This window comes from Heteronotia binoei, chromosome 17 (genome assembly GCF_032191835.1).
Source record: "Heteronotia binoei isolate CCM8104 ecotype False Entrance Well chromosome 17, APGP_CSIRO_Hbin_v1, whole genome shotgun sequence".
Lineage (NCBI taxonomy): Eukaryota > Metazoa > Chordata > Lepidosauria > Squamata > Gekkonidae > Heteronotia > Heteronotia binoei.
This window is the reverse complement of record NC_083239.1, coordinates 49872300-49885008: the sequence shown is the minus strand read 5'-3', so window position 1 is coordinate 49885008 and position 12709 is coordinate 49872300. Positions and strand designations below refer to the sequence as shown.

Here is a 12709-nt window from a genome sequence, read left to right as displayed (position 1 = left end):
GCTACCGTTGGCCACCCCTGATTGAAAGAATCAAATGCCTTCCTCCAAGCGCGCCAACAGGGTGGTGGGGGCTTTAAGAGCCACACAACATGTGTGAAAGAGCCACATGTGGCTCCCGAGCCACAGTTTTGGCCACCTCTGTATAAGGGGATCAGGGATAATTCCATAGAGCTGCCAGCTCCAGGTTGAGAAAGACCTGGAGATTTGGGGGCGGAGCTTGAGGAGGGTAGGGTTTGGAGAGGGAAGGGGCTTCAGTGGATTGGAATGCCATAGAGCCCGCAGTCCACAGTGGCCATTTTACCCCCCAGGAAGATTGATCTCTGTTGACTGGAGATCAGTTGCAATCACAGATCACCAGCCACCACCTGGAGGCTGGCAACCCTGTAATTTCAGCCTTTCCCTATGCAGTTAGCAGCCCTATTAGAAACCTTAACATAACCCAATAAAACCACGTATTTCGGTGGGTCCCCACAACCGGCGGCTTGTTTAGCACCTAGGGCAGACTGCCTGGTCTTATGTTACGTTGTGCTACCACCACTACAGTGTGCGTCAGGGTCACAACGTCCATGTTGCTTAGTAACCACCACTAGAGGGAGGGGAAAGGACTCCAACCACCATGTTGCCTAGCAACCAGCACACGGAAACACAGGCCCATTCGTTGTGCGGCTGGAAGCCTGTTTCTATGTGACTCACCCACCGCAACGGGTTTCCTAGCAACAGTTGCTATAGAGAAACAGAACCACCAGCCTTGCATGGACTAACAGCAGGCTTTTGCACAGCCTAGTAGTAACCACAGGACGCTGCCCCCTCGCCCGAGTACCCGGCTGCAGATCAGTGGGGTTCCCCCTACCTCTCATACCTTCGGTTGCTCATAGGTCAGGGCATTGAGGCCACCAGTGTTGGAGGGACCAGAGAGTATTATGATCAATATGTTGCTTGGCAACCAGAGGAAGAACATGGCAACTTGGCCTCTCTCAGGTCAGGGCGTTACCTCTATGCTACCTATATGTAGCGAATCTACCCAAAGACACGAACTCACGGCTTAAGCTTGGAAAGAATAATAGGCTAGTATTGGCCAACGTGATAAGATAGAGAGCAGCAGGTCCAGAGAGCAGTACGCATTCCCTCCTGACTTGTCAAGCGGCCCTTGTAAAGGCAGAAAGGCAGGAGACAGATTTTGTCAACAAGATAAATGAAATAACTTTCTTTTGACCCAGCTCTCCCTAGACCTCTACTACACCGATGAGGAAATCTACACGCTCTCGTACGCCCGTGAGCCTCGCTACCCTAAATCCCTGGTAAGAGGCAGATGAAGGTGGTGGAGGGAGGAGGCTGGCTAGGGCAGGGGTCCCCAACGTGGTGCCCACGGGTGTCATGCTGCCTGCCAACACCTTTCTTGAAGCCCATGGAGTGTTTTTAGAAAGTGGGCGAGGTGGGGCTTCTGCCCAGCAGAGATTCTGATTGGCTGTGCCAAGTAAAAGGCATCCTGTTAAACAGAGCCCCTGAACTTTTGTGCTTGGCCTACGCCTCCTGCGACAGCCATTTTGTGATTATGCCTATCACTGTATGTTAGGGCTGCCAACCCCCCGGTCCGGGCGGGGAATCTCCTGCCCAGAAGGTTCTCAACCCGCCGGCCCACATCGGGTTGGCAGGGGAAACCTCCCCCTGCGATGATGTCACCCGGAAGCGACGTCATCAAAATGGCCCCCCTGGTGTGGGGCGGCTCTAGGCGTTTGCATCATAGAGTTTTAACCTCCCAAATGGCTACAGCGTCTGCAAAAACCATAGAGTTTTCCTGGAAAAGTCAAGAGGGGCCCCAAACAGGCGCTGCCATTTTGATGATGTCACTTCTGGGTGACATCATTTGTCACACTCGCATTGCGTGTGTGAATGTTCCCCACCGGGGGATGAAAAGGACTTGGCAACCCTACGTGTATGTCAGGATTCTAGAGCGCTTGCAGGCTCAAAAAGAAGCCTGGGGACCTGGGCTGGGCGTGGGGGTGGGGGCTTTCTTCATCCCATCTCTTAAATGACTCCTGCTTATTTTGTCACAGCCCCCAACCCAGTTCAAGCCGCCTGTGGTCATGGAGTGGGTGCCCAGGGTGGCCCCCAGACCTGACCGGACCACCATCAGGAAGCATGTACAGCAAATGGTTGAGGTAAGAAGAACTCCATTTGTGTTGGTGTGAGGAATTTGAGACAGAGACCGTCTTTGCACTCACCTTTCCTTTGCGCCAGGCTTCTGTTTCTCTCCAGAGTGAGCTAGCGATTTTGCACCAGCTGCTCCGCACCACCATTTTGCGCTGGGGCAACCCACGATTTGCTGTGCGGCAATGTAAACCTGTTTTTTTCAGGTTTCCAGTGGGGTTTAATGTAAACCTGTGCGGCAATGTAAACCTGAGCAGAGATCCACTTGGGGTTGCATGGCGGCCTCACCTGTTGCACATCAGTTGCCATTTGTTGCAATGCTGTGGAACGCACAAGCCAATAGCAACCACATAGTGCATTTGGAGTGGTGAGGCTGCCTCAATGAGACAGGGAGGTGCATTCTTGGACTGCTTGGCTCTGGGGCCCCAAAAGAAGGCGTCCCTATCCTTCATTATTTCCTATGGAAGAAAGGCATTTCAAAGATGCGCGGTCCCTTTAAATGTGATGGCCAGAACTCACTTGGAGTTCAATCATGCTTGCCACACCCTTGCTCCTAGCTCCACCCCCAATGTCTCCTGGCTCCACCTCCAAAGTCCCCAGATATTTTCTTGAATTGGACTTGGCAACCCTAGTCTGAAGGCCAGCATCTGCTCAGGTTTCAATGTAGGGTTGTCAATCCCCAGTTAGGGGCAGGGGATTCCCTGGTTTGAAAGCCCTCCCCTGCTTCAGAAAGCTGTGGGAGGGAAAGGGAAATGTCTGCAAGGCACTCCATTATACCCTATGGAGACCGATTCCCATAGATTATAGTGGAGAATTGATCTGTGGGTAGCTTGGGCTCTGGGAGGTTAACATTTGAGGTCGAGTCACCAAAGTTTCAGTGTAGCCTCCAGTACCTCTCCTCAAACTAACCCCCAGGTTTCAAAAAGATTGGACCATGTGGTCCAATTCTGTGATTCCCCCAAAGAAGATGCCCCTATCCCTCATTATTTCCAAATAGCGGGAAGAAATTTAAAAGGCATGCGGTCCCTTTAAATGTGATGGCCAGAACTTCCTTTGGAGTTCAGTCATGCTTGCCACACCCTTGCTCCTAGCTCCACCCTAAAGTCTCCTGGCTCCACCCCCAAAGTCCCCAGATATTTCTTGAGTTGGTCCTGGCAACCCTATTTCATTGTCAGGCGGGTGTTTCTCACTGCCGTGTCTATGGCTCTGTCTGCATGCACACATGGAGTCCAAGGATATTGTGTTGCATCCAGGGTTTTTTTTTTTTTTTTTTTTTTTTTTTTTTTTTTTTTTAAACAGGAACGCACAGGAACGCAGTTCCGGCTGGCTTGGCCAGAGTTCAAAGAGTGTGATGTCTATCCATGCTAGCTGTCATATTTGCATTCTCGCTTGGCTTGAGGGCAATGGCGTGGGACACTGTCTGTCCCAAAGGGCCATCAAACACGATGCTTTGATTATAAGAAATTCAAACGCTTCAACTCATGGGGGGAGGGGGGGATTTATAAAAATCCTTGTTTCCGGAGCTTTTTCTGAGCAGGAATGAAGAAGAAGAAGAGAGAAGATATTGGATTTATATCCCGCCCTCCACTCCAAAGAGTCTCAGAGCGGCTCACAATCTCCTTTCCCTTCCTCTCCCACAACAGACACCCTGTGAGGTGGGTGGGGCTGGAGAGGGCTCTCACAGCAGCTGCCCTTTCAAGGACAACCTCTGCCAGAGCTATGGCTGACCCAAGGCCATTCCAGCAGGTGCAAGTGGAGGAGTGGGGAATCAAACCCGGTTCTCCCAGATAAGAGTCCACACACTTAACCACTACACCAGACTGGCAGTTCCGGCTGGCATGGTGTGAGGGGTGTGTAGCCTAACATGCAAATGAGTTCCTGCTGGGTTTTTGCTAAAAAAGAAAGCCCTGGTTGCATTAAAGCAAGATATCTGCCGTTGGGCAAGGCCAATGTTGCTGGACCTTGTCTACCCTGTCCCCACGATGGCAAGCCAGCAAAAGCAAATGTTTACTGCCTTCTCTTCCCTGCAAGGGCTGCGTTGCGCTGTGCCGGATGACAGAATCGGGGTCATTTTTGCCAACAGACCGTCACAAAAACTGCAGGGCCCTCCAAAGTGCTTCTGTTTCCGGCACGTCTCCTCCCCCTTCCCCGTAGCACAACCCTTCTGTGAAAGAAGAGGCTCAAATCCGGCCACTCCAACCACTTCCTGTTCTACAAAGAAAAGTTTGCTACTGAGAAAAAGTGGCACACAGTGTGGTGAAGAGGGAAGGGCTGAGAAGGCAAGACACAAAGGGATTGCAAGTCTAGCTTTGTTCCACAAAGCCTGGGGTGTGTGGCCGTTGATGAAGGGGAGCTGTGCTCACCGCTCTGTGTCAGAATTCCAAAAGAACTTGCAAGCTCAACATGGCTGGGGACTCTGGCATAAATAGTGTTGCCAAGTCCGATTCAAGAAATATCTGGGGACTTTGGGGGTGGAGCCAGGAGACATTGGGGGTGGAGCCAGGAGACATTGGGGGTGGAGCCAGGAGCAAGGTTGTGACAAGCAGAATTGAATTCCAAAGGGAGTTCATCACATTGAAAGGGACCGCACCCCTCTTAAATACCTTTCTTCCATTGGAAGGATAGGGACACCTTTTTCTGGGGCTCATAGAATGGGACCCTCTGGTCCAATCCTTTTGAAACTTGGAGGGTGTTTTGAGGAGAGGCACCGAATGCTATGCTGGACATTTGATGCCTCTACCTCAAAACACAGCCCGCCCCCCGCGCCCCAGATACCTGCAGATCAATTCTCCATTATACCCTATGGGAATTGCTCTCCATAGGGGAGTGCCCATAGGCTTGCCAATCCCCAGGTCCCAGCAGGGGTTCTTCCCCTTTCCCAGGCTCCTTCCCGCCCCCAGTCAGCTGGCCGGCCCCAGAGGACCATGTGCCTTTCTCCCTCCGGAGGCTTCAGTCTCCGATTGAAAGGCTTCCTCTTGGGATGGTGTGTCTGTGTTACTTTGAAGAAGTTGGCAGCAACTCGTAAGTAGAGAGGCCATTCCCTCACTTCAGAGTCGCCAGAAATGGTGGGGGGGAAGGGAAACGTCTGCTGAGCACTTCATTATTCCCTGTGTGGAGATCGATTCTCATAGGGTATAATGGAGAATTGATCTGGAGGTTTCGGGGGCTCTGGGGGAGCTTTCTTTTTAGGTAGATGCACAAAATTTTCCGTATAGTATTTAGTGCCTCTCCCCAAAGTACCCCCCAAGTTTCAAAATGATTGGACCAGGGGGTCCAATTCTATGAACCCTAAAAGAAGGTGTCCCTATTCTTCATTATTTCCTATGGAAGGAAGACATTTAAAAAGGTGTGCTGTCCCTTTAAATGTGATGGCCAGAACTCCCTTTGGAGTTCAATTAACCTTGTCACACCCTTGTTCCTGGCTCTGCCCCCAATGTCTCCTGGCTCCACCCCCAAAGACCCCAGAGATTTCTTGAATTGGACTTGGCAACCCTAAGTGCCCAGCAGACATTTCCCTCCCTCCCGCTTTCTGATGACCCTGAAGTGGGGGAGGGCCTCCAACCTGGGGTATCCCCTGCCCCCACAGGGGGATTGGCAACCCTAGGCATAAAGCATGTGGCCCCATTTCAAAGCCACATCTCTCCGGCAAGATTTCCCCCACCAAACAGTCAGGTTCCTGTAGCACATTTCTTGTGATGGTAATAATCTCATCAGGCTGGTAATAGCTGAGGGTGGACAGCAATGTTCCCTCTAAGCTGAGTTAGCGTAATGAGCTAGCTCACAGGTTTTTAGCCTCCAGCTCACACATTTTTGTCTTAGCTCAGGAAAATTGACTCCCGGAGCACAATCATTCATGCAGTAGCTCACAACCAGTTTGGTGCAGTGGTTAAGTGTGCGGACTCTTATCTGGGAGAACCAGGGTTTGATTCCCCACTCCTCCACTTGCAGCTGCTGGAATGGCCTTGGGTCAGCTTTAGCTCTCACAGAGCTGTCCTTAAAAGGTTAGCTTCTGTCAGAGCTCTCTCAGCCCCACTTGGGTCAGCCATAGCTCTGGCACAGGTTGTCCTTGAAAGGGCAGACTCTTATCTGGGAGAACCAGGATTTGATTCCCCACGCCTCCACTTGCAGCTGCTGGAATGGCCTTGGGTCAGCTGTAGCTCTCGCAGAGCTGTCCTTGAAAGGTTAGCTTCTGTCAGAGCTCTCTCAGCCCCACTTGGGTCAGCCATAGCTCTGGCAGAGGTTGTCCTTGAAAGGGCAGACTCTTATCTGGGAGAACTGGGGTTTGATTCCCCACGCCTCCACTTGCAGCTGCTGGAATGGCCTTGGGTCAGCTGTAGCTCTTGCAGAGCTGTCCCTGAAAGGTTAGCTTCTGTCAGAGCTCTCTCAGCTCCACTTGGGTCAGCCATAGCTCTGGCAGAGGTTGTTCTTGAAAGGGCAGGCTCTTATCTGGGAGAACCGGGTTTGATTCCCCACTCCTCCACTTGCAGCTGCTGGAATGGCCTTGGATCAGCCATAGCTCTTGTAGAAGTTGTCCTTGAAAGGACAGCTGCTGTGAGAGCCAGTTTGGTGCAGTGGTTAAGTGTGCGGACTCTTATCTGGGAGAACTGAGGTTGATTCCCCACTCCTCCACTTGCAGCTGCTGGAATGCCCTTGGGTCAGCCATAGCTATCGCAGAGGTTGTCCTTGAAATGGCGGCTTCTGGGAGAGCCTTCTCAGCCTCACCCACCTCACAGGGTGTCTGTTGTGGGGGAAGAAGATAAAGGAGATTGTAAGCCACTCTGAGTCTCTAATTCAGAGAGAAGGATGGGGTATAAATTTGCAGTCTTCTTCTTCTTTAATGCCAGTAGCTCACGAAGTAGAATTTTTGCTCACTTGGCAGCTTACCCAGACCGGCCTGCTCCAAATCCCTGAGGTTGGCAACCACAATAACAAAGCCCCCATCCATCCTCATGCCCTACTCACTCGACACTGCCTTTTTCTCTCCTGCCTGCCACCAGTCTGTGTTCAAGAACTACGACTCGGAGCAACGGGGTTACATCTCCCAAGAGGATTTCGAAACCATCTCCACCAGCTTCCCCTTCTCCTTCTACGGGCTGGAAAGAGATCGGTAAATCTTGGGGAGGAGGGGTGTAAAAATGGGAGGGGTTAATAAGAACGTAAGAGAAGCCATGTTGGATTAGGCCAATGGCTCATCCAGTCCAGCACTCTGCGTCACACAGTGGCCAAAAAAACAGGTGTTATCAGGAGGCTCACCAGCTGGGCCAGAACTTCAGAAGCCCTCCCACTGCCACCCCCACCAAGCACCAAGAATGCAAAGCATCACTGCTGCAAGCATAAGAACATAAGAGAACCCATGCTGGATCAGGCCAATAGCCCATCCACTCTGTGTCACACAGTGGCCAGAACCCAGGGGCCATCAGGAGATCCCCCAGTTGGAGCAGAATTCCAGAAGCCCTCCCAGTCTTGCCCCTTCTAACACTAAGAAGACAAAGCATCACTGCCCCAGACATAAAAACATAAGTCACTCTGGATCAGGAAAATGGCCCATCCAGTTCAACAGCCTGTGTCACAGCGACCAAAAAACCAGGTGCCATCAGGAGGACATAAGAGAAGCCATGTTGGATCAGGCCAATGGTCCATCCAGTCCAACACTCTGTGCCACACAGTGGTCAAACCCCAGGGGCCATCAGGAGGTCCATCAGCTGGGCCAGAATTCCAGAAGGCCTCCCAGTGTTGCTGCCCCCAAAAGCACCAAGAATACAGAGCATCACTATCCCAGACAGAGCCATCTATACCAGAGTGTGTCTACCCAGCAAAAAGGGGATTCATAGAGAAGGCTGCCAAACTGATAAGTTCAGGCAACAGCTTTCCAGGAGTGGAAACTTTAGGGGTCCTCTTGGAAGTCTGGGAAGGGGGCACACCCACTGGGAACTCAGAAGCAGCGGAGAAGTTTCTCTCCGAGAGGCTTGCTTAGCTGTACAAGGCTTCCATGTGCAGCTGAAGGAGTACAGCCTGCAAGCATCTATGTACAGCGCATTGCACCTTTCCCCAGTTGTTTTGTGAGCACGCAGATCCCTTCTTCAGAGTGGCTGCATAGCAAGTGAACAAAGATGGCCCAGAATCTTTTGCAAGACACCGCACAGCGGTCCTACTGTGGACCGGAAAGGGTCTCTTGCAGCATCATACTCAGTATGACGAGGGCTTCCCTTAACTTGCAAGCGCAACTCTTGTGGTTGCCAACTCTGGGTTGAGAAGTTCCTGGAGATTGGGGGGTGGAGCCTGGGGAAGGTGGAGTTTTTGGAAGCGGAGGGGCTTCAGAGGGGTGTAACAGCATAGCGCCCACCCTGTAAAGTTGCCATTTTCTCCAGGGAGACGGATCTCCACAGTCTGGGGATCAGTTGTAATCTTGGGAGATCTCCAGGCCCCACCTGAAGGCTGACAACCCTATCCCTCCTCATCACAAAGATGCCAGGAGAGTCCCGACTTCTGGGAAGCCGCTTAGACTTAAGGCTCTTCCTCTGTACCTCTTCCCCGCACAGTGAGGGGCCGTGGAGCCGGGAGGAACTGTTCGAGTACTTCATGCGGGCGTGCGCCATTTTCTCCAAACTGGGCCTGGGGTTTCTACACAACTTCCATGAGACCACCTTCAAGAAGCCCACCTTCTGTGACAGCTGCAGTGGTTTTGTGAGTATGCAGATTAGAGTTGTCAAGTCCTCTTCACCCCCCAGCAAGCAACATTTGTGCGCGCGCCATGCGACGAAATGACGTCACTCGGAAGTGGCATCATCAAAAGTGTTGGCGCCCGTGCGGGGCTGCTCTAGGAGTTTCCGGGAAAACTCTATGTTTTTCGCGGATGCTCTAGCCATTTGGGAGGTTAAAACTCTATGGTACCTATTGTACTTATTGTACCATAGAGTTTTACCTCCCAAATGGCTAGCGCATCTGGGAAAACCACAGAGTTTTCCTGGAAACGCCTAGAGCCGCCCCACACGGGTACCGCCATTTTGTTGACATCACTTCCGGGTGACGTCATTGAGCCAGCGACACAGGGGGAAGTTCCCCCCACCGGCCCATCCGGGAGGAGTATGCAAAGGAGTTCCTGCTACCAAAAAACCCCGCCCTGATTAAAAGTATGCAAGATTAACATGCTGTGATTAAAAGACTGAGCCAGGTTGGCCTGAGAGCCACCGTGTTTTAAGATAGTGTCAGTCGTCTTCACGTCTAGTGCTGATATCAATGAGCCTGGCTTTCCTTGGTGGTCTCCCATCCTAACCAGCAGATTCAGTAGGAGCTCACAGGAGCACAGCTCCTGAACCTTTCTGGAGGGTTTCCCCTCCTCCTCCCCACCTACAATGTCCAATGAATAGTGGGTGCAGCTGCATAACAATCCCTGGATTAGGAGAGCTGGCAGCCAGCCAGCCACCAGGGGCTTTGCCACACCCCCAGAAGCCCTCATTAGCCCCTGGAGAAGCCCACACCCCACCCTTTCTCCACTTATGTGATTTTGAGTGGCAGGTGGCTTGCTGGGGGCAGGAGATCTCTAGCCAGCCCAAGCAGGTCTCACTCGCCCGGGGCTCTCCTTTCTCGCATCGGGTTGCTTTTGGCTGGGTGGCATATGCTAATGAGTTATGCTAATGAGCTCCACCGCCTATTTTTCTACAAAACGACCCCTGCTAGCCAAGGTTGACCCTGCATAGCTCCCAGGTGTCACAAGACCAGGGTGCCCTGAGCCATCCAGGTGTGGGCGCTTCTTCGCTTAAGAAGACCTCTAGCTGCCTGCGCCAGGAAAGACTTCCCCTCTGCCAGAGGAACCAGCCACAGTCAGCGCCCTGCCCCAAGTCCACGCCTTCAGCGCAACTTCCTCTCTTGCAAAGCCAAAAAAAAAAAAAGCAGTCGATTCCCAGAATTAAAGGGCTCCAGCGCTACTAGGAATCAATTGTGATGAAGAATGCGATTTGTCGAGCTTGTGGGTCAAGTCTGAGGTTAAACCGCACTCTGCACGTCCCAGAAGAAGTTACCTACCCAAGGCGATGATGAACTAGTTTGCAACGGTAATGGGTTCTGCCTTCTTTGTCATTCTAGCTATGGGGAGTCTCCAAGCAAGGATACCGGTGTCGGGGTAAGTGCGCCCCCTGTTGGGCGCAACAGGTACTGCGGATAGCAAGAAACCCTACTTTAACCCAGCGCACTTCTCCGAGATATTTGTGTCCGTCTGCGCTCGTGTTTTGCCTCCGCCGTTCTTGCTACGCCGCAGATAATATTAATGCTTAAAGCCACATTTGTACGTAAGGAAGTTATGAGCAGTGTTCCCTCTAAGTTGTGGAGTCTTGTGGGCAAAAATTCTACTTTGTGAGCTACTGGCTTGAAAGTTGTAAGCTACTGCAGAAATTCGTTGGCCTGGGGCCGTCCTTCCTGTGCTAAGACAAAAATATTTGAGCGGGAGGCTAAAAAAACCCTTATGAGCTAGCTCTCACTATCTCAGCTTAGAGGGAAACACTAGTTATGAGGTTACAGAACGGGCCGCAACAATCTGGACTACAAAACTTAGTGCAGCGAGGGAAAAAAACCCGCCAACTTTGGGTGCTTTTTCAGCCTTGCCAAGAAATCCACGAAGACCCAAGCTAGCTATTGACCTTCCTGCCCATGCACGACTTATGCCAGGAGTTTATGCACTTCCAGCCTGAAGCAAGAAAAGACAGACGACAACATCTGCCCTATGAGGTGATCCACCCTGAGCCCGTTCGGGAAGGGCGGGATAGAAATGTGAAATAATAAATCAATCAATCCATCACAGCTGACAAGATCTCCCTGTCACAGGGCAACTAGGGTTTCTGGTGCCCTAGGGGAGCTGCCCACTAGTGTCCCCTCGCCCCAATTTAAAAGAAAGAATTGTAGGAGAAATGAAGAAACGTGAAACTTTTCACATTTTTAATTTACAGTTTTTTATTTTAATTTTTTTTTAAAAATTGTGAGATTAAGCAATAAGAATTGTGAGAATACTACTTGCTCCTTTTAGCAGGAGGTGCCAGGTCTAGCCGGAGGTGCCAGGGACAAGACCTTCACATGCAAGAAAGATGAGCTATGGCTCTGTTAAAGTAGAGTAGGAAGAATGAGTGGCAGGAGACAGCTTCAACAGGAACCAATTCTTAGAAACTGTAATTGGCTCTTCTTCAGGTTTTACAATTGGTTCATTTATCCCTGCCGCACAGGCGCCATACACTTTGGGCCGGGCAGCATCTGTGCTCCACTGGGGAAGGCAGGCTCCAAAAAGAACACACGCTGTGTGTGGGGAGAGGGGGTGCCTGGCGGTGCCCCCTAGGCCAGGTGATGCCCTAGGCGGCTGCCTACTTAGCCTACTCCCACGCACCGGCCATGCTAACACGGTTGCCTCTAACACTTCCCATGAGTGGCCAAGGGAAGGGCTGATCCTGAGCAAGATGCAGTAGCGTAGCTGCCCTGCTTAAAGTGAGGGTGTCCAACAGGGCGCCCACGAGCCCCCTGAGTTTTTGTAGAATGTGGGTGGGGCCCAGTGGGTCTTTTGCCCAGCAAAGCTTCTGATTGGCTGTGTGGATCCTTGCTTTGGCAGCAGCTCAGTCCCTTTAAGCCCCTCCCTCTGGAGCACACCCATTTTCCCCCGCTAAGCCCTCTCTGTCTTCCGCAGACTGCGGGATGGTCTGTCACAAGCAGTGTAAGGACCAGGTGGAAATGGAATGCCAGAGGCGTTTCCACTCCTGCACTTCCGACAGCAGCACGCCTCAGACGTCCACACCGGCGCCCACCCCACACCCGAGCTCTGGTAAGGCAAAAGATGATGATGATGATGATGATGATGATGATATTGGATTTATATCCCACCCTATTCTCTGAATCTTAGAATGGTGACAATCTCCTTTACCTACCCTCCCCCCCAATAAAATACACCCTGTTTGGTAGGTGGGTCTGAGAGAGCTCTTATAGCAGCTGCCCTTTCAAGGACAACTCTGCGAGAGCTTCGGCTGAAAGGCCATTCCAGCAGCTGCAAGTGGAGGAGAGGGGAATCAAACCCGGTTCTCCCAGATAAGAGTCTGCCCTTTCAAGGACAACCTCTGCCAGAGCTATGGCTGACCCAAGGCCATTCCAGCAGCTGCAAGGGGAGGAGTGGGGAATCAAACCCGGTTCTCACAGATAAGAGTCTGCCCTTTCAGGGACAACCGCTGCCAGAGCTATGGCTGACCCAAGGCCATTCCAGCAGGTGCAAGTGGAGGAGTGGGGACTCAAACCCGGTTCTCCCAGATAAGAGTCTGCCCTTTCAAGGACAACCTCTGTCAGAGCTCTGGCTGACCCAAGGCCATTCCAGCAGCTGCAAGTGGAGGAGTGGGGAATCAAACCCGGTTCTCCCAGATAAGAGTCTGCCCTTTCAAGGACAACCTCTGCCAGAGCTCTGGCTGACCCAAGGCCATTCCAGCAGCTGCAAGTGGAGGAGTGGGGAATCAAACCCGGTTCTCACAGATAAGAGTCTGCCCTTTCAGGGGCAACCGCTGCCAGAGCTCTGGCTGACCCAAGGCCATTCCAGCAGCTGCAA

The 12709-nt window shown here is 51.9% G+C and overlaps 1 protein-coding gene across 1 annotated transcript in view; it reads left to right on the top strand.

Annotated features, from left to right (window-relative positions):
* Positions 1–12709, top strand: part of RASGRP4 (RAS guanyl releasing protein 4) — a 33733-nt gene that overhangs the window by 13637 nt on the left and 7387 nt on the right. The window contains exons 9-14 of the mRNA XM_060257761.1: positions 1218–1298; positions 2055–2159; positions 7146–7255; positions 8688–8832; positions 10231–10267; positions 11810–11944. Coding sequence (XP_060113744.1) covers positions 1218–1298; positions 2055–2159; positions 7146–7255; positions 8688–8832; positions 10231–10267; positions 11810–11944 — 613 coding nt within the window. The remainder of the gene's footprint in view (positions 1–1217; positions 1299–2054; positions 2160–7145; positions 7256–8687; positions 8833–10230; positions 10268–11809; positions 11945–12709) is intronic.